This window comes from Colletotrichum costaricense (assembly GCF_030867565.1).
Source record: "Colletotrichum costaricense strain IMI 309622 chromosome Unknown Scaffold_9.1, whole genome shotgun sequence".
Classification (NCBI taxonomy): Eukaryota; Fungi; Ascomycota; class Sordariomycetes; order Glomerellales; family Glomerellaceae; genus Colletotrichum; species Colletotrichum costaricense.
In genome coordinates, this window is record NW_026848238.1 from 1,032,596 (window position 1) to 1,052,257 (window position 19,662).

At 51.9% G+C, this 19,662-nt stretch overlaps 7 protein-coding genes across 7 annotated transcripts; 3 read left to right on the forward strand and 4 right to left on the reverse strand.

Moving 5' to 3' along the window:
- Positions 1–740: 740 nt before the first annotated feature.
- On the reverse strand, positions 741–2,720 carry CCOS01_09188 (A/G-specific adenine glycosylase; the record flags this gene model as incomplete). Its single annotated transcript, XM_060457348.1, has 1 exon — positions 741–2,720. One exon carries the CDS (start codon positions 2,718–2,720, stop codon positions 741–743), a length of 1,980 nt encoding a protein of 659 aa, XP_060312048.1.
- Positions 2,721–3,409: 689 nt separating this feature from the next.
- Positions 3,410–4,074, reverse strand: CCOS01_09189 (phosphatidylethanolamine-binding protein; the record flags this gene model as incomplete). Its single annotated transcript, XM_060457349.1, has 2 exons — positions 3,410–3,587; positions 3,677–4,074. The coding sequence occupies 2 exons, from the start codon at positions 4,072–4,074 to the stop codon at positions 3,410–3,412; spliced, it is 576 nt and encodes a 191-aa protein (XP_060312049.1).
- Positions 4,075–5,584: 1,510 nt separating this feature from the next.
- On the forward strand, positions 5,585–6,461 carry CCOS01_09190 (uncharacterized protein; the record flags this gene model as incomplete). Its single annotated transcript, XM_060457350.1, has 2 exons — positions 5,585–5,782; positions 6,123–6,461. 2 exons carry the CDS (start codon positions 5,585–5,587, stop codon positions 6,459–6,461), a joined length of 537 nt encoding a protein of 178 aa, XP_060312050.1.
- A 2,047-nt stretch (positions 6,462–8,508) lies between these two features.
- Positions 8,509–9,903, forward strand: CCOS01_09191 (uncharacterized protein; the record flags this gene model as incomplete). Its single annotated transcript, XM_060457351.1, has 1 exon — positions 8,509–9,903. One exon carries the CDS (start codon positions 8,509–8,511, stop codon positions 9,901–9,903), a length of 1,395 nt encoding a protein of 464 aa, XP_060312051.1.
- A 2,184-nt stretch (positions 9,904–12,087) lies between these two features.
- Positions 12,088–13,804, reverse strand: CCOS01_09192 (uncharacterized protein; the record flags this gene model as incomplete). The annotated part of the gene is made up of 7 exons (XM_060457352.1): positions 12,088–12,431; positions 12,486–12,553; positions 12,611–12,993; positions 13,068–13,110; positions 13,162–13,441; positions 13,513–13,648; positions 13,721–13,804. The coding sequence occupies 7 exons, from the start codon at positions 13,802–13,804 to the stop codon at positions 12,088–12,090; spliced, it is 1,338 nt and encodes a 445-aa protein (XP_060312052.1).
- A 1,369-nt stretch (positions 13,805–15,173) lies between these two features.
- CCOS01_09193 (uncharacterized protein) lies at positions 15,174–16,920 on the reverse strand (the record flags this gene model as incomplete). The annotated part of the gene is made up of 2 exons (XM_060457353.1): positions 15,174–16,566; positions 16,640–16,920. 2 exons carry the CDS (start codon positions 16,918–16,920, stop codon positions 15,174–15,176), a joined length of 1,674 nt encoding a protein of 557 aa, XP_060312053.1.
- Positions 16,921–17,388: 468 nt separating this feature from the next.
- On the forward strand, positions 17,389–19,432 carry CCOS01_09194 (uncharacterized protein; the record flags this gene model as incomplete). The annotated part of the gene is made up of 5 exons (XM_060457354.1): positions 17,389–17,516; positions 17,754–17,919; positions 18,286–18,561; positions 18,938–18,982; positions 19,220–19,432. The coding sequence occupies 5 exons, from the start codon at positions 17,389–17,391 to the stop codon at positions 19,430–19,432; spliced, it is 828 nt and encodes a 275-aa protein (XP_060312054.1).
- Positions 19,433–19,662: the final 230 nt, after the last annotated feature.

The window sequence follows — 19,662 nt, forward strand, 5'->3', positions numbered from 1 at the left end:
ATGCTATTGATTCCACGTAGTCTTTGAGAGCATATAGCATATTGGTAAACATATACTGACCATATGGCCTGAACTTTAATGGTCCTTTTTCATGTTGCCATGGTTGTCATCAGATGGCCAAGGTAGACCATGAACTATGTCTCAACATTAGGTGGGATAGGTTTAATGTTTCCTCAAGGATGGTAAGATCACTGGAAGATCTGTATGCGAAAGTATGGATATCTACGAGCAATATCAGATATTTCCCCATTCTACAGCACCGGTTCGCTCGCACTCGATGAGGACAGCCGCCGAGTGGCCTCTGGTGAAGTCACCCGGGAACTGAGCAGCAATCTACTGGGCAGTACTTACTTTATTGACCAATGCCGTGCCGAGGGATGCAAAAGCAAGAGGCCGCCAGGTCTAGGTTTCCACGTTCGTTCACTGTCTTATTCTTCGAAACAATTATCGAGATCAACAATGAGGCACGAAGTAGGACGCGTTCCATTGTTCTGGCTCAAGAAGGTTCGTCACACTTGGGGACAGTGTTCTGGCTGCTTGGATAGGGACGGAATTGATACGCGCTAGAAACCCGCCATTCCCTAGGTGCAACTAAGCAGAGTCACATCTCATGCAATTCCCCAAATCGTAGTTACCTAAGATGAAGAACCTTCAAACAAGGTAAGGTTTAATGGCCCATCTGGAAATTTATGCTGGTTACATGGCTGCCGGCGCATGACGCGGACCAATCCATTCATACACTACTCGTACCTCTCCCTCACCAAGGCCCAGGACTTGCGCATCCCAGTCCCCATAGACTCCTCATCAATCTCCTCAACCGTAGCCCATCGGTGTCGCGCGTGCGACGAGACGAGGTCTTCAGAGCAAGCTACCTCGAAGAGATGCACATGCATCGTAAGCTTCAGGTGAGAAAACAACCACGGCACACTGCCCAGCTCCCCGGCATGTTTCAGCTTCCACTTCTTGTTTCCAACACCGTTGATGAGTCCCGATACATATCCTTGAGCGTCCTTCTTCCGCGACGTCGCGGTGTTGCCGCTAGTAGACGGCAGCGTGTGGCTGGGTAACTCCCACAGACCGGCGAGGAGTCCCTTCTCCGGGCGCCTGTGTATTAGGAATCGCCCGTCGTCGCTGCACCGAACTGCGCAGACCAGGGCCTCTTCCTCTCTAACCGCTTTCTTGACCACCTTGAGGGGGAACTTTCGAGCGTGTTCCGCGACGATTTCTAGTGTTCTTGCATCGATTTGTGCAACCTTGGGCTGCGCTTCCTCCTCTTCCTCCTTCTTTTTGGCTGTCTTTGAGGTGAAGAAGGCGGATAACGTCGCCTGCTTTGGCCCCGGTTGCGTCTTTACGCCCTTCTTAGCCCCCTTTGCCGGCTTCCGCTTGAGCGACTCAGCTTCGGAATCTTCCTCAGAAAGCGTGGTCTCGTCTGCGGCTTCTTCAAAGGGTTCGCAAATCGAGCATAGATCCTCAATGTCCTCGACCTTTTCAGCCGCCTTCCTCGACTTCTTGGCTGCTATTTGACGGCCCTCTGCGTACGCTCGGCACGTAGAGGTGACTGGACACTCGCCGCAGTTTGGCTTTGGCGTGCAGACGGTGCTTCCAAGTTCCATCAAGGCCTGGCCCCACCGTCCAGGACGATCACTCAGCGGCGCCTTCTCAGAAAGCTCAGCGTCATCTTCGTTAGACCCATCCTTCGCAACGGCCTTGACGAGCGCATCCGCAGCTGCCCAGAGCAAATCAATGACAGCCTTGTCCGTCTTGGCATTCCCATACAGCCCTAACTGCCTGCTCAGCACGCGAAGCACATTCCCATCAACCATGGGCGCCGCCTCACCAAACACAATAGCAGCGACGGCACCGGCCGTGTACCGACCCACGCCCGGGACTTTGGCCTCGAGCTCGGCCGTGTCGGAGGGCATCAAACCCCGCCAGGCCGGGTCCGCGACGACCAGCTTTGCGGCCTCGTGGATCCTCGTGGCGCGGCTGTAGTAGCCCAGCCCGCGCCAGGCGCTCAGCACGTCCTCGGGCTCGGCGGCCGCGAGGTCGTGGATCGTGGGCCAGCGGGCCATCCATCTGTTCCAATAGTCGATCACCACGGCGACGCGGGTCTGCTGGAGCATGATTTCGCTGATCCAGACTTCGTAGGCGCGCTTTTCGAGGGCGCTGCGGAGGTCGGCGGCGTCGTTTGGCGAAGTCTTTGCAGGGTTGATCCAGGGTTTGCGCCAGGGCATGCCGCGGGTTGTGCTGATGGAGTCGAACCAGCCGAGGAGAGCATCGCGCCCGCACCGGCCGGGTTGGCCATCTAGGAGGAGAGGGCGGTGGTACGAGGTGGCATGCGCCCTCGTTGCGGCGGGCGAGCAGCAGGCATCCTGCGTCGCCGGCTGCTGCTGGGGTGGACCAAAGAGACGCGCATGGAGTTTTGCGGTGTCTGCTTTTCGAGCTTTGGGGTTCTTCTCGACCTTGCGCCTCTTTGGCGGCGGCTCAATAACGTCCTTCACATCGTCGCCGTCGTCGTCTTGAAGAGTTGGGTTGAAGTCTTCTTCTGACGCGTCCTTGGATGCCGGGGGTGATACAGGTGCACACTTTTTGGTGGCTACCGAGCGTGATCTAGACGTCGGCTTCTTGGTTTCTACATCTGGCTCGCTGTCGACTTGCGCCAAGATCCTCCTGGCTGCTGCGAGTGAACTTTGTCGACGGACTAGACGACGTTGAATCATGGTGATATTTGGGAGACGCGACGAGAAGACGCGTCGTGGAGTAAAGTGGTCCGAATTTCACTTCAGGTACATTTGACGGGTGAATGGCGAATAATTAGCGTCGATTCAGGGACGCGTTCGCTGCAATTCAGATCGCAGCGGACAGTCAGGGCCCTGAAGCGCCGCAGCTCAGGCACAGACCACTACAATCCAAGATGCACGCAAGACGTGGTTTTTGTTATGGACAGCATATTAACCAACGGCAAACTCTAACACTGAACATCTACAACTTCCAAGAGACGCATCATGGAGCTTCGACTTCGGTCCCAGTATCCGCATGATCAGCAAAAGGAAAGTTATGAGCAGAGAGCAAAAGATTCAGGTCCTACCAGGATTCGAACCTGGGCCTACGGAAGGATCTAATCATATTTCAATCAGAATCCGACGTCCTAACCAACTAGACTATAGGACCAGCTTCACGATGATTCTCGATGACGTTGCCGCCGAATCTCGCCGTCCATGGCAGCCCACTGCCGTGTCGTGAACGACCAGCGAGGTTTGAATACCGCCATTCGAGCAGCTGGGGACGTGAAGCTTCGGTCCAGGTAGCTTGAAGGGTGGTACAGTCTCGTGATGACCCTTCACTGGCTCAGCTTGCCTTGGGGTTGGACTCCCTAGCTGCATCTGCCAGACAAACCGGCCATCGTGCCTCACTCTGTCCAGCCATCGCCAGCGCAGGTCATCCAGTTCACTCCAACGAGCTTCAGACCATGCTTATCCGCGAACTCAGCAGGCTTCCATGAACGCCTCTGAACAAATTCCTCTCCGCCGACATCCTCCTTCTTGAGATCCAGTCCTTGGGGTTCCCGGTAGAGCAGAAAGAGGTACCTGTGTGGCTTTGAGCTACAAGGTAAGGCAGAGTCAGCAAGGTCACTTTTAAAGGCTGCCCAAATCATTGAGAATGTCTGTCGACTCACTCGTCCTTGGGTCCGGGTCCGAGAAACTCAGTCAACGCCGGCTTCGTCTGCGCAACGACCGCGCCCCCACTGAGCGGCTGCAGCCCGGGTAGGACCCAATGGCGCCAGAACGCAAACTGCGGGTTGTCCGGGGTGGGCGCGTCCGGGTCTGTCAGGAAGAGGGTGTACGAGGCACCGGATTCGGCTCCCTCCTCGGCCGCGAACGAGATGCTGGGTGCAAGCTTGCACTCGCCCGCGCGGAAGAAGTTGCCCACATCGACGGCCTTATCCGCGAACGAGACCTCGAGCTTGATCGTCGGCTTAAACCCCTCTGGTATCAGCACCGCCGCTGAGCCCGGGACGAGCTTGGCTTGCTCGAGCGTGCTGGTGAGCTTTTGCGCGTGGTCGGAGAGTGACATTGTTGCGAGGGAGAGAGAAAAGATGGCTCAAATGGATTGATGTAAAGTCAACTTGGAAGGTGAGATCACATTCTTGAAGGATGTTTTGAATGATCGCCTGCGGGCGATATTAGCCCGAAGACATGATGCGTGATGACCTACGCGGGGTTGAGCGTGGGATGAGGGGAATTGACGCCAGTGGTGGAAAATTGGTGGCGTAGCTGCACGAAGGGTCTTGGCAGATGTAGAGGTTCTCGTTGTAACATATGTCAAGTTTGGCTGCGAAAGAGATATCCACGGGTCAAATCTGCTGCCGTGGGAGTTTGGTGGTTGCAATGGTGAAGATGATAGTCTCGTGAAATTGGACGTAGTCGCAGAGACAAGTCAAAAGAACCACCATGGTTGATAGTAATATGAAGCCTTGTGCGCTCCATGATCGACCAGCCAGGAGCAGCCTTTACGTCTTTTTCTACATCATGCACGAAGTAGAACGAGAGTAAGAAACACGGTCGAGTTCGATTTCTCATCAACATAGCTATTCTAGAATCCAGCCCTCCATTCGAGGGGAAATCACCAAGATCCATGAGATTAGTGAATTGGATAAAACCACTAACAATTGTTCATCAAGAAAGGCTCTTCCCAGTGGGGGAGTTTGGTGCGAAGCGTAACTTCTCGTACATCTTAGATCTCCGCAATCCGGAACTTTTCCCATGAGACGATCTGAAGAGCTAGGGCAAATCCACCTCAAAAGTTCGCTCTTTTTCGCCCCTTTTTTTCTCTTTCCATTCCTGCCTACCTACGCCTCTTGTACCGCGACCACTATGGCGATAGGAGCGAGCTGGGGCAGAAGCTCGGGCCAAGCGCGGCGTTGAGAGCAGTCCTCCTACTAGTAGCCCTACAAACCCTAGAACCATCATCCAATCATATCTCATATCCCCGATGGCACAATTGGCTAGCGCGTCAGACTGTTAATCTGGAGGTTGGTGGTTCGAGCCCACCTCGGGGAGTTACAGCGGTTAGATTCCGCCTAGACGTGAGAGACTTTCCTTTTTGCTTTTGCGCCTTTCCCGTTCCTTCTTCCTCTTACGGTTATACCTAGGAAGCCGGAGTTTTCAACGATGTTTCTCTTGTATCCATCCGGCGAGCAATCACGGGCCAGCTTTGCCCTCCGGCGGGTCCACAAATACCTATTAGGCTGTTTTTGCTTTGCCGCTTTATAGATATGTGATCCGTTTTCTAGGCGGCAACAGTAAGCAATCAGACTTCCCGCAGAGGTAACAAAAGCCTGATTTCGGAAGACTTTAAACTCGTTCCTGGCAGCTTCTACGGAACTTTCCAGAGACCGCCATACAGACAGCCCGATGATAGGCAAAAGGTGTCAATTGACTCTTACTTGCCATAACACTTGGGATCAATGACCCCGAGCCGGAGCGGAATCCGAGGTGCATTGCCTAAAGCAAAAACGATCGTGAGGGGTCAGTCGGGTGGGCGGCGTAATCGCTTGGACCCCATGACAGCTCGAGCAAGTTCTATGGACCAGGACCGCAAGACATGGAACGAAAAGAAGGTGATCGTTCCGGATGTTCCGCTCCAAGTGGTGATGGTTGATAGTGCTAGAATGCATCCCTCTTCTAGGTTTCTTCTCTCGAATACTCGCATTTACTTCCCGTCCGAGGTTGGGCTGCTCGGAAAGACTCTCTGCAAGCGCCCGCCAGCTAGCGTCTTGGACGTCAGTCGAGTCGATGGTGATGAGGCCTCTTAAATCGAGGAACAGATGGAAACTTTCGAAGCTGGTAGAATAAGCTTTGATCGAGAACGGACAAAGTTGGGGGCGCCGGCTGGCAATGTAAGGCTGCTTGCGCATGATGTTGAGACGGACTTTCTCTGCGCTGAGTAAGGTCGTAGAAGCTTGTTGCTGTAGAGCGAGCGGGATCTCTAGGTCAGACTAGACGTGTTTGTAGACGAGAAACTCCCATAGCAAAAACGATATGGACTCTAGGGGCAAGAGCTGAGCATTTGTAGTCCTTAAAGTGTGCAGCTAACTTGGCTAAACGACTTGACGTTAAGAGGCCCATCTTGGCACTATGGGTGCTCAACTTGGCGTTGACAGCTTGAAGGCTAGAGTTGAGGCTGTTGAGGCCCAGGGAGTTGGCTCACGGCATGGCAGACAGTCGATCTCGGGAGATGTCTGCAATGCAACTGCATTCCACCCCCCACGCTTGCCCGCCGCGGCGCCGCCATCTCGGTCCCGCATCTCAGTCAAGCCAAGTTCCCCGACCTCAACTTTCGCCATGAGTAAGGACCGACGATCGTACACGCGTCTCGCCGCTCCTCATGTTCACGACGCACCGTTGAATCAAGGTTTGATCTGGGTGCATGCAGCCCCTCAACCGCTAACCCGATTTTAATGTCCGAGCCGCCGCGATTGGAAGACTACGCCCTCAACTCCTTGAGCCTCTCATACCCTCCTATCGGAACTCACAATGGGAACTATCTCGCGTCCAAACTATATGCTCCATCAATAATCATATGATGCTCGGAGTGACCATCCCATGGCCACAACGAAAGCGACGCCGAGGCGGGTTTCCCATGTCATGGGCCGTGGCAGGCAATTTCCACCGGCGTCCCGTGCAGCCCCTCGTCGGTGGAACCTTTTTTAGACTTCTTCTTAACACCCTTGGGAAAGAGGGGCAACGCGGGGTAGCTTCGTTGAGTAGCCGGCGAGACCGTCCGAAGAGCCAAGTACCATGTGCAAGCCTGGTCTGTTACGCCCAACTTACACCTGCACTGTTCAAAGTCTTCGTGCCCAGGTGTACAAGTCCGGTGTCTGTGAGCCCAGCAACGTCAATCATGATCGACACTATCCGTGCTGACACCCTGGATAAGCTCTCTTGAGTTGGAGCTATGATCCTGGAGTAGCTAGGTCGGGCAGCTTGGGTTCCTATCGCACATTCTGGCTATTCTAACTGGAATATCCTACTGGTCTAGTTGAACATGATAATGAGCACGACTCCAGTATAGGTGAGTTGATTCGCAAGGAGGACTCTGAAAAGAAGTCTTGTGCAACTGTCCGCACGACTCGGAGCAAGATATTCGCATGCTACGTAGTCGGAGATCGAGGCTCTGCGGCCATTACCAACCAGTTGAGGCTGCCACACAAAATCTCGCACCCACACACCCACATATAAGAAGCTTTCGCCGTGCCGGGACAATGACCTGCAGAAAGATCCGTCACCCTGGAACCCTAGCTCAAAAATGTCAACCCAACAACATGGAAATGTCATTGATGAACGACATGCGATTTGAAACAGTGTACTTCGGATCACTTAGATGAACTGGTGTAGACCGGACGCGTTTACGTTTACGGTGCGGCTTTTTCCACAGCTTACAAGAAAAGTCTTCTTTAAGCTCGTCTTTCTACGCTGCAAGATTTTATATGGTTTTCAAACCGAATCGAAAAGTTGGCGGCTGATCGTTTTGCATGAATCAATGACACTCGACATATTCCCAATTACGGTGAAAAGGTCGGTGAAAAGTCTCCACCAAGTATCGCGTATTAGTGTTTACTCCATGTCGAGAGTGAGTTCTTCAGCTAGGTCTGGAACATTAGGAGGATTGTACCAATCATGAAGCTATCCGAATGGCATGTTCTAAGCTTCACACTACGCTCCCTTGTCCGCGTGGATATCTCCTCGACTGAACCGACTCCTGCGCGAAAACGGCAAATTTGACTCCAACTCCACTACTAGGAGGAGGGGCAAAGTTGGACATCGTCCTCCAATTCACTATCAAGTAAGCTTGTTGCCGTTATGCGCAGCATGCAGACTGGCCTTAATTACACACGATGCTTGCGTGGACCAGAAGCTTGCTTTCTGGCGATAAGCAATTCGGTTCCTGGATTGCCCCTCAACTCTAGGCCGCATCTAGACCCGGTCTCAACCAGAATGTCATCCTGGTGTCCGACAATCCTTGGGTTTTCATAGGCGGCATGACTGTACCCATGCTATTACCATTCGAAAAAGTCAAAGGCGAAATCCATCATGTTAGCTTAATCTCAAGCTCGGCGCCAACAACCTCAAAAGTTGACTCAACGATTACGCTAGCTTCTCTAAGCGGCTCTTCTCATATCCCGAAGGAGGCCGACGGAGAAGGATAGTGATAACGAGACTTTGACGCTGAGATGCAGAAGCCGGCTCGGGTAGTCTTAATCGTATCTCTTTTCAGGAGTTCTAAGCGAGTATTCCTCCCTTGATACTCACTGGTGTCTATCAGTGACAAGTATAAAGGCCAGGCAATATCTTCTCGTCATGAGCTGTGCTGCCTGTATTACAAGCCAACTTGACTGAACCTTGGCCGGTCAATGAGTCTCTCTCTCACACCTATTTATCAACTACCCTTATACCCACATAAGCGATCAAATTATATCTTACCACTTTTTCCCGCAACATTTACAACATGCGCTTTCTCTTCACCATCACTTTGGTCATATTAACGGCCGGTGTAACCGCAGTACCCGTCGCAGTGCTCCCCAGCCTCATTCATCCCCCAGTTCATGTCTTCAGGGCTGACCCTGCCGCCGAAGCTGCCGATGCGGAGCCCAATATCGAGGCCCGTGGAAAGAACAATGTTGATGTGTCTGACTGGCAGCAAGAGCCTGAGATTCAAGCCAGAGACGAGGCCGCGACTGAGGCATGGGACCTAGAGCCACAGACCCAACCGCGAGACGCCCCTCATATCCAAGCCAGAGATGAGGCCGCTCTGGACAACGTCAATCTTGAGACTGAGATTGAAGCCCGAGCAGAGCCTCAGATCAAAGCCAGGAATGAGGCTGCACTCGACAACTATGACTTAGACCCCGAGGTCCAACTCAATGACAAGCCTCAGAGCAAGGCCAGAGATGAAGCTGCTCTACCTAACAACTTCGACCTGAAACCTGAGATCCACGCCAGAGATGAGCCTCATATCCAAGCAAGAAGCGAATCTAAGGCTGCATGGACTGACCCAGACTACCACGCTGGAGGTGTTACCGCCGCAGACGACTGGAAGTACAGAGACAACCTAGCCAAGCTCGACGCCAACAACTGCGGCGTAGACTGCCATCGCTCCCTCGACTCATACCGCTCCAAAGTGTCCAGAGAACACAGGCCATACTACGACCGAAGCACGAATTACCACAGCAACAACTACGACCACCATGACTACAATTATGGAGTCCAAAGATCTTCCCGCGCTTCGAGGGGCGAACACAACACACCCGCGGATGACTGGAAGTACAGGGACAACCTCGTCAAGCAGGACAACCACGATTGCGGCTCGGGCTGCAAACATTCGCTAGCCTCGTACCGCTCCGTGGCCTCCAAGGATTCAAGGATTGCTCGGGAGAAGGACTATCATAACTACAACCACCAGGATGACAAGTACAACAACTGGCATCCCAAGGACTATCATGTGAACGGCAACGGTTATAACCATAACAACGGGCATTATGACGATAGGACCATCAGGACCAACACCTACTATCCCAAGGACCATCATCCTAGCAACTATAATGATATTCATCATAATGATTACCATGGCAACAATTACCATACTAATGGCAACGGCTATGACCACCATAACAATGGCCACGATTATGGGGTTCAGAGGTCCTCTAGGGCGTCGAGAGGAGAGCACAACACCAGGCAGGATGAGATAAACCACAAAAACAATCATTACAAGTTGGATCATAACGACTGCGGCGTCAACTGCCACAAGTCCCTTGCCTCGTATCACTCGGTTGCATCTGCAGACTCGAGGCGATCCAGGCAGTCGAGGCAGTCAAGACAATCTCACGGAAACCACGGCCACTAAGAATCGAGGGGATGCTCTCGTTTTAATAATTGAAGAAGCCGATTATCAACATGATTCGAGCCTGCAGGAATATTTGGAGCCTCCCAAGCACGAGAGATATCGCGATGCGAGATGTGTTTAGCAGGCGAGATAATGACGTGGTTGAGTTAGTGTGTATCGAGCTCAGATAATGGCAAGCCAGTTAGCAGTACATTAATGAAAATGAATTTTGACAGACAAGAGCCAACGAATCATCGAGAGACGATAGGAAAGTAATCACAGCGTTGTTCGTCAATCATGATAGCTTGATTATGATGTCGACGGGGAACACCAGGAAAACCTTCACTATCAAATTTGGTTTTGCAATATTTACTGCGACGGTATACACATGTTGTCCAAGGGACTTTTTGAGTGACGGGAGGTGTTCATTAACCGGGGCAGCAGGTCAGACCGGGTATTCATCGCGGATGTGAAAGCGAACGATGCTTGGCAGGCTGGATAAAGACAGGCTTTCTTTTCAGTATTCCTATCATGAGTTCAACTTACCACTCGTGCTTGCGCAGCGGAAAGACATAGAAAATGGGCGCTCTAGGGTTGGGTAAGAAAAGACTGTCCACGAACTCAGGCTTCATGATTACGATAGCATTGAGAACTCGGGAAGTTCCTGTGACTCGTTCATCTTGTTGAGACTGAAGTGGATTATATGTTGTAAACTACTTCCTTCGTACATGTACCGGGGTAGAATGTGCTATCCTGATCATCAGCCAATATATTCCTTCTAAGTAACTTTGTGATATCAACATGGCTGTGCTTTAGTAGCGAACTTTACTTTCTAGATGTAATCCGTTCCAGGGCATAACTATGGCTGATTTGCTGCACTCAGCACCAACACTGACTCACACGTTGGATAATTGATCATTAACTAGGTTTATGGGAGTATTGGCAGCAGAAAAGGAGACTTAGAAGGTGGTCTGGGCCGCTGCGAACGGCCCTTTCACCCACCTAATTACTACCAACGGAGGAATCATAGGCTACGCCCGCCAACTTCCCCCTTCCATACACATCTGCAATTCAATACCACATTATAGAGTTTCTTGCCGGCCGAAAGGCTTTCCCTGCTGACGTGTAAAACAAGAAGGTTCTCTCCAGGAGAGTTGCGCTGTATGGCTATCCTGCTCACCGGGGGAGCGACCAGTGCCATCAACAACACCCTCTCTTCACGACAATTCAAAAATGAATGATGCAGAGCAAAAGAAAGACTCCTCGACGGGGAATTGAACCCCGGTCCCCTGCGAATCGTCGTCAGGGAACAATTCCCCGATGACAAGCAGATATCCTCACCACTAGACTATCGGGGATGTTGCTGTGGTCAAAGACTCTCTCACGATGATTATGGAGGGCGACGACCCCACCGCACAACTCGCACCTGGCTTTTAGTGAGGTGGAGAATAAAAAGTTTTCATTAGAATAGTTCAGTAGACGTTGGCAATAGAGATCGAGAAGATTCAAGGTGGGATGACATTGCCGTGGTAGCAGCATTGTTCGTGTCTCAACCAGTCAGTAACCGTGGTAGCACTAGATCTCCTGATGACAACAGTTTGGCTTTTCAGAGTTGCTTTCACCTTCAAGCTATGTTGTGCAAATGTCACTAATGGCATTCTGAGTCTTCCATGGGTTGAGTTCCGAGATGAGAGCATAGCGAACCCGGAACCGAAGTCCCCACAGAGGTTCGACAATGTGCCTTCTACTCACAAGCTCAGGGCCGCATATCCAAGGTTGACACCGCGATGCAAACATAAACGACGTGAACATATCAAAATGACATAATTCAAGCACAAGTATAAGGACATGGTTTACATCCAGCTAGGGACTGCGTAGTGTAGCAAGATCAATAAGGCGTAAGTTGTGTCGATGAACGCACCCCACAATCAACCTTCCATGTAGTCGAATAACATGAGCGATAATGAAAGTATCGTGATCCAAGCGCATGAAGTGCCTAGGTACTTGCCAGTAGTTTATAGATGATTTCTCCGGTAAATAAAGGACATCCACACGAATGTGCGACTTTTCGAAATTGTCTTGATTGTGGATGACATACCAAGTATGATTGCGTGATGTTCAATGGGCATTCAAACTGATATAAAGTCTAATAAAACACACTCGTAATTACAAAACCCCGGTTCTTGATCACCCGATGACATTAATTCATTCCTTTCTTTCATGAACCATAATGACATCATCTGACTGTGGATAACCAAACGTTGCGCTCCGAGGTGTATTGGGGTCCATGACAGACCCTGCGTTCGATTGCGTTATGTTTGACGATAAAGTACCTGACTTTGAGGACTGTCTGCCCTTGGCGATAGGTGTGAGTTCCTCGTTCTGCACCTCACGCTTCGATTTACTTGACCCCGTAAGTGATTCCCGGGTGTAATTGACAAGTTTGGGGAAGAACCTCCACGCAAGCTGTCGGGCGGCAGGCATGCAGGCAACGAAGATCCCCACGCAGAGCTCTACATAGGACCAAATAATACCCCAAAGGCACTCGGCTATGTATAAAAGTCAGCTTCGACATTTAATCATAGAACAATAGTGTCACGTACCAGTGATATTGAAGCTCGTAGCAAAGACCAGAAGACTTTTGATCCGTATAATGCTGACTGAAGTGAGGCTTTTCTGTCGTCAGACTGGAGCATGCGAACAACGTTGAATCAACGAAAAGACTCACAAAACGCCTACACTGAACATCGCCATCACGCCGATTTTCTTCTTGAGCTCCATGTTAAGCTTATACAGTTGCGTCGCCGGTAAAATCAGCATCCACACGTCGAGCGCAATGTTAAACGCTACGTGCGTCAAGCCGATTGTGTTAAGATCTGCGCAGTGGCCATCTTGCTCGCCATCCCACCCGTTCCAATAGTGCTGGAATGGCTGGCACTGAACGAGGCTGAGCAAGATGTAGCCTCCCCCGAGAAGAAAGTTGAAAATCTGCGTGCACCAGAGAAGGGTCCTGAAGCCTTGAATGTTAAAGACTCGTATGTACAAGTATATTACCGATGCCTTTATGACTGCCAGTCCTGAGATGTAAAAGAGTTGGAGAACGAACAGGAGCTGGGGTTGACTTGTCAGATGAACTCTAGGGACTGTGTGGGATTCTTACTTTCAGAAACATTGTAATCTCATACGGCTGCAATGTCCAGATATCTCGTCCTAAACCATATCGCATCACTATTCGAGGTTGTTAGTCAAATCATCTCAAAGCTGACCGGATGAACTTACTGGTGAAGATGATCGGCGGAAAAGGTATCAAAAACGCCTATATCCGTATCAGACTTGTATTCTTGAACGCGCTTGGAACGTTGGATTGGCACGCATACAAAAGCGATACATATCGCTGTATCTTCTGCGCCCCAGGGCGCAAGACGCATAAACCTGGCCGACAGTCTGATTGCCATGAAAACCACCGGTAGGATGAATAAAAAGATTGTCGTGTATCGCGCCGTACTCGTCCGATCAGTCAGGGGAAACCCGCAGGACGACCACGTCAAGTTTGTAACAGCTAGATCATTGCATCAGCATCAACAATCCAACACATGATCGAGCGTCAACTAGCAAATTCAACATACTTACCCAATGCTTCCTTTATCGTGCACGCATCTTTGACGCAGTCGCCAACAAGCCTGTTGAAAGTCGGATCGACACAAAGACATGATTGATTCGAGATGGTGCAAGGTGATTGGGGAAGAGCCGAAAGAGCGCAGGATATCTCGAGAGAAGGTTAGTATGATCGCACCAAGCCCACGAGATACTCGTGGGAAACTCGTAGGATACTGCTTACAGCGCACTGAGGAGCGTCAGCAATGGAGGCGGCTGACACCCCTGTTAGCCCGGCCAAGAGCAAGGGGAGGAAAGAAGCCTTCATGATGCAGCTCAAGGGTTTCCCTCTTGGTTCGCACCAGAGAACGCAGTGGTCTTTGATCGGGCACTCTGAAACCTCTATTGTCGGTATCCCACATTGCATGCGTGGTAGCGTGGGATTCTCGTTTATTATACGAATCTACATAATCGACGGAAACAATGCTAGTGTCTACCATCTTTTCGATGATGCACACTGAGTCCAGACCCAGAAGCCGGTCAACAAAAAACCACATCAGCGGCAAAGACGATCCCTCAAGATCGGCTCAAGTGGGAAAGGGCGGGCAAAGGGCTTGTGGGCGCTTCAGCTTTGGCGAGTAGAGGACGGCTGTCAACGCCAATGGGCGCGTTCTTGGCCTGGCGTGCATTGTTGTTGAAAGAAAACAGATCGTTTTCGTGTATGGCTATGGCTGCGTCGAGGACGATAATTGCGCCACAGGCGCAGCGTGGCGGGGAGGCCATGGTGGCAATCTCGTCAGCTCTTGGGGCAACAGAAAACCGCTTTCTGCACATCAGTTCGATGGGCATCAATCCGTTCCCTGTGGCTATCGAGAGAGACAATGCTAACCTATTAAGGCTGGTCTTTGGAAGCACAATTCACTGGCTTTTATTACCGTGCAATGCCGTAAATGCTCCGTAGTCGCGGATAGCGAGACTAGATCGCCGGATTTGGATCTAGATTCGCCGAATCGCACATCGTATCTAATGCGATAAATTCGATCGCACGTGGGGTACATCCATGCCCAAATAGCGGGTTGAAACGAACTCGGAGCTACCCTCCGATATGTGTTTGTTTGTTTCAACAGCCGGCCTGTTGTGCTCGCCGTGTTACCTCAGGCAAGATAAGATTTCTTCTCAGACTCAGCCACGTGTAGCGCGCGTCTGAGGTTTTGGAAGACGTCTTAATTGATTCATTCAACAGATCATCCGCTCAGCGACGGCTTCAAGAATCTGAGTGTGTGCCCACCTTACTTTACGTCAAATCCTCTACACCACCATCCGAAGGTTCAAGCATTAACCGTCAGAGGTTGAGACGAGACAAGGACACTCCCTGGATCTAATCAAGATTATCAATCAATCTGCATATATCCGTGCCCCAGATCAAACGTTCAATAGCTTATCCGTGAAATGAAATCAACAGGGATAAATTTTGAAGGTTCAAGTGTTGATTGGATCTAAGCCATAATACGTGATGAACTATAACCACGATATTGACTAGAAAGGATACATTATCACAGTGGAAGAGAAATCTGATTTGAATGGCAAACCTCGAAAGGGTAGGATTGTATTCATGTCATTATTGGGTATATTGCATTCATTAGATACCCTTTTCAACTATTGGAAACCTCTCAGGCTTCTTTCATACACATTTTGTTTTAGACCTGGGCAGGCTTCTTCTCGGCATGCTCAGACATTCCCTGGATACCCTCAGCAGCCTCCTGCTTCTCGTTGTAGACAACATCTCTCGCCTCGGCATCAGCGTTACCGTGGAGACCAATTCTGTACCAGGGAAGCTCGAAGAGGCGATCCATATCCTCGAGAGCACGGCCAGAAGTCTCAGGAACGAAGAACCAAACCCAGGCACCACCGATGAGGGTGATGGCGGCGAACGACCAGAAGGTACCCATGGGCGAGATTCCACCGACGGAGGTGGATGCCAGCATATTGGGGACGGCACGAGAGTTGCCGTACTGGTTGGCAAAGTGAAGAGTCATGGCCCATGAGGTGGCGAGGGCGCGGACACGGAGGGGGAACAGCTCAGCAGTGAGGAGGTACTGCATGGAGTTCCAGCCGAGAGCCCAACCGAAGCCAGAGACATAGATCATGGCGATGGCACCCTTACTGACGCCGACCAGGTTGGAGGGGAGCTCAAAGGACTCGTCGACACCAAGCTTGGGCACGTGGGTGAGGAAGGAAGCAATGTAGACCATGGCAATGGCTTGCAGAGTGATACCCGTAAGCAGAGCGCGCTTGCGACCGATGACATCGACCAGGAACAGCGCACAGCCGACAGCAGCGACGAGCTTGACGACACCAAAGACGGCGGTAATGAGAAGGGACTCGTTCTGGCCCTCGATACCGAGGATCTTGAAGAGATCGGGAGCGTAGAGGGTAATGGAGCCGGCGCCGGACCACTGGGAGAGGAACTGGACCATGGTGGTGAGGTAGAGACGGTACAAGTTGCTGGGGACGAGGAAGAGCTCCTTGACCTTTCCGAACCAGGTGGTACCCTTGGTGGCCTCGAGCTCTTCCTGGTGAGAGTGCTGGATGGCGTAGATCTCACGGGTAACGTACTCATGGTCGACGGGGAGGTGACGGAGGTGAGCCATGGTTTCGGTGGCCTCCTCAATCTTACCCTGCTTGACGAGGAAGCGGGGCGACTCGAATTGGAAGAAGGTCAAGATGAAGATGATACCAGCGAACATGATGTGCAGGGAGGTGGGCACGAGCCAGCGGTTGTGGGTGGTGTCGCCGAGGTGAATCTGGCAGCCGTAGTTTGTGAAGTAGGCGAGCACGATACCCAGGTAGACGAAGCCAGTGAAGACGCAGGTGCAGAGACCACGGACGGAGGCCGGGGCAATCTCGGCAAGGTAGACGGGACCGACGACGGGTGTCTGGCCGACACCGAGACCGGCGATGAATCGACCAGCGTAGACGGCGCCGAGGTGTCCGTTGTTGGCCATGAAGATGGCAATACCGATGATCCAGATGACGCAAAGTTGACGGGTAGCCCAGATACGACCGATCTTATCGCAAATGACGAAGGCACTGTACGTGGTATCAGCGGTTAGAGAGAGTTCTGCGAAGAGACTTTGAAGAGGGAAAGTGTAGCCAAGCTTACAAGAGAGCACCAGCGACGGAACCGAGCTGAACCATGGCAGAAACGTTGGCCTTGATGTTGGTCTTCTCGGCAGCGCTGTATTGATCGTAGTGAATGAACTTTTGGAAATCCTTGGAACCGAAAGCGCCAGAGATGAGACCCTCATCGACACCACGGGCCGCGCCCATGAGGCCGAAGGAGATGACAGCGAACCATAGCCGCCAGTTGAAGACGCCCTCGGGTTCACCGAGGTCGCCCAACTTGAAGATGTTGATGGGCTTTTTGACACCACCGCCTGCCATGTTGATGGTATTTGATTTGCTCGCACGGGATATTCAAGATGGACAAGAAAGGTGTGGGAGGAGGTGCGTGGGCTTTGGGGTATGAACACGACGGTTGAGGAACAAGAAACCCGAGGAAGGGAAAGGAGTGGTTCCTATTAATACTTAGATCTGAGGAGAGAAGGAGGAGTAGGGCACACGTAGATCCATACCTCCCTCGTTCTACATCACACTAGATCCCATCTTCGCGTGGACCAACCCGACCTATCTCCCCCGTCCCCGCCCCAGAGAGAGAGATGACAGCCAGCGGCCAATGCGACCCCATGGGAAAAGAAGGGTAGAGGATGTCGGGATGGATGGTCTCCGGCGACTGGCCAATCGCTCAACTTCCGTTCCACCATCGTGAAAAAATTACGAGGGGAAGGAATGAACGGATGGTGTCCTTGTTACGAAACTAAGCAAGGGTGGCTTGAGATGGGGGGTACCAGTATGGGGATGAACATGGAGATGCGTGGGGAGGAGACCTGGCGAGCAGCGGCGGTCGAACAAGGTCGTGAAGTGGGCGGCAGCTTGCCCAAATCCGGCCATGCCAACCGCGCGCCGGGGGCGGGTTTGGGGTAGGTTGGGGAAGACTAGGGAGACTAGGAAACATAGGAAGACTAGGAAGACCAGGAGGGGGGGAGAAGGCGGGAAGAAGGAAGATAGAAAGGCGACGAGGATATTGCCGGTCAGATCTCCGGTGGCCTTTCCAGCTCGTACTCACAAGAGCCGCTGCCTATCGTCCATCTTGACTGTGACATTCGTCCACCTTCGTAGTTTTTCTCGGGCACACCTGTAACTGTGTCACCGCATAGGACCTATCTAATTATCCACTTTGATAATGCAATGGCAGAGTACACGTTATCCTCTCGGATCTTCGGCATGCTGAAAAAGGAAGGAAAATGTGTTGATGAATTACTCATTGCTGGGACGAGATATCACAATCTGAATCACAGCGAAGAACCGCCGAGTCGAATTGATGTAAGTGAAAGTTGACGGAAAAGCAGGAAAAAAGGGGACCAAGAAAAAAGTGAATCAACGGAAAACACGCTGATACAAAACTCAAATTTCAAAAGCGTTCACCTGCCCCTCAAAAAGCGAGGATAACCACTGTTTGACATCGGATGACTGGTTGATTTAGCTCAAGGATAACCGTGGCTATAGGTAGCACGGTCTTCATGCCGCCCTCGTTCGCTTTCATATTTCGACATACGTTGGACTAGCGAGGCAGCCTATACTTGCCTCAACCGACGCGTTGGGATCAAGAGGCTCCCGCAAGTTTCCGTAATGCAACACACCTACATGCCATTCCATGCAGTAAGTTTTCGTAAACTGCACTATCATTAGCCAAAGCGTCAGACGGAGCTACGCCGCTCGTTCCATAGCGCACCGACGGCGCGCGCGAACGTTGATGGTGGTGGTCGGGACAAGAAATACGCCTCAAGTCTTGTTTGCGCCGGCAGGCTGCTGTCCCGCGTCGCTGGATTGGAACCAAGACTTTTCACCAAGGGCGATCAGCCAGCGCCAAGTGACGTGATGTCTCCCCCGGCTGGGCGTCTGGGCTCTGCCAAGAAGGAACCTGAAGAGCTGGCCAAGTCGGGCCTGGCGGCAGGGTTTACTGAGGTACCTTACCCAACGGCATCCAAAGTTGCGGTCCGGCTGACTGCTCGCGTGTTCTTGGCTCTTCTCACTGTGAGACAGACTGCAGTGATGCACTGCCTGACTACCTACCTAGGCTACGGATGAGTCTGTGTGTGCGTTGACTGCGTTGTTCTCTGTGTGTGCGCGCTATCGTGCTACCCCTGGCTGATATAGGAGTTGGCTCCGCATTCTCCGCGCTTTGGGGTTTGGAGAAGATGAGATGGTCCAGACGAGCAACCATTTCCCCGCAACACACCACTCTGGCACTGCAACCCTCCTCAAGGATTTCTAGAAACATTGGCTGCGATATGACTCGTCGACGGCCGATGCTCGCTAGTCTTGCTGACAAACGGATGAGCTCCAGGAGGAAGAGGGGACCAAGAAGATGGAGAACAAGACTGGAGTACGGTGACACGGTCTACGCAGAGGTAGCGAAGCCTCCTGCGAAGAGGAGGGGGGAAGATGGAATCCAAGACAAACCACTCGCAAAAGCCCCATCATCGGCCCATGATCCATGTCCAAAAGGCCGTTTGCGCGCGTGGAACCCAACAAAAACACGCAAGATTTCCCCCATCCCCATATCTCAAAGTGCTTGTTTCGTCGCTGGCTAAAGTGCTAACGCAAGCTGCCTTGCGTAAAGAACTGGATACCCGACAGGTTCGCACTCCGCAAGCTCGCAGCTCGCAGCTCGCCGCCGGCCGGTGGATCCCGAATGGACCGTTTCGGGCTTAAGTCGACGGGGCCATCAACTGCCGCTCGGCCATCTTCCGTGAGGGCGAAGACGGAGTGCGCCCGCGCCTCGAAGCCATTTGGGAATCGAGTCATCGCACCCCGGTCTGCTCCGGTTTATTGATACTTAGACGTGAAAAGATGCAGAGCGCCAGAGCCAGAGCCCGAACGGAGACTGGCTAATTCAGCCATTCAGCAGAAGAGCAGACATTAGCCTGCGACAAGGTCTGGCCCATCGGGGTTCGACCGACGATATTCGCCTCTCTCTTTCCTCTCACAGTGACTCTCGATCTCTTTCTCTTTCATCTCCCTCGGCTCGGTGCCCATTTTTTCGTCTCCTCCCCTCATTTTAGC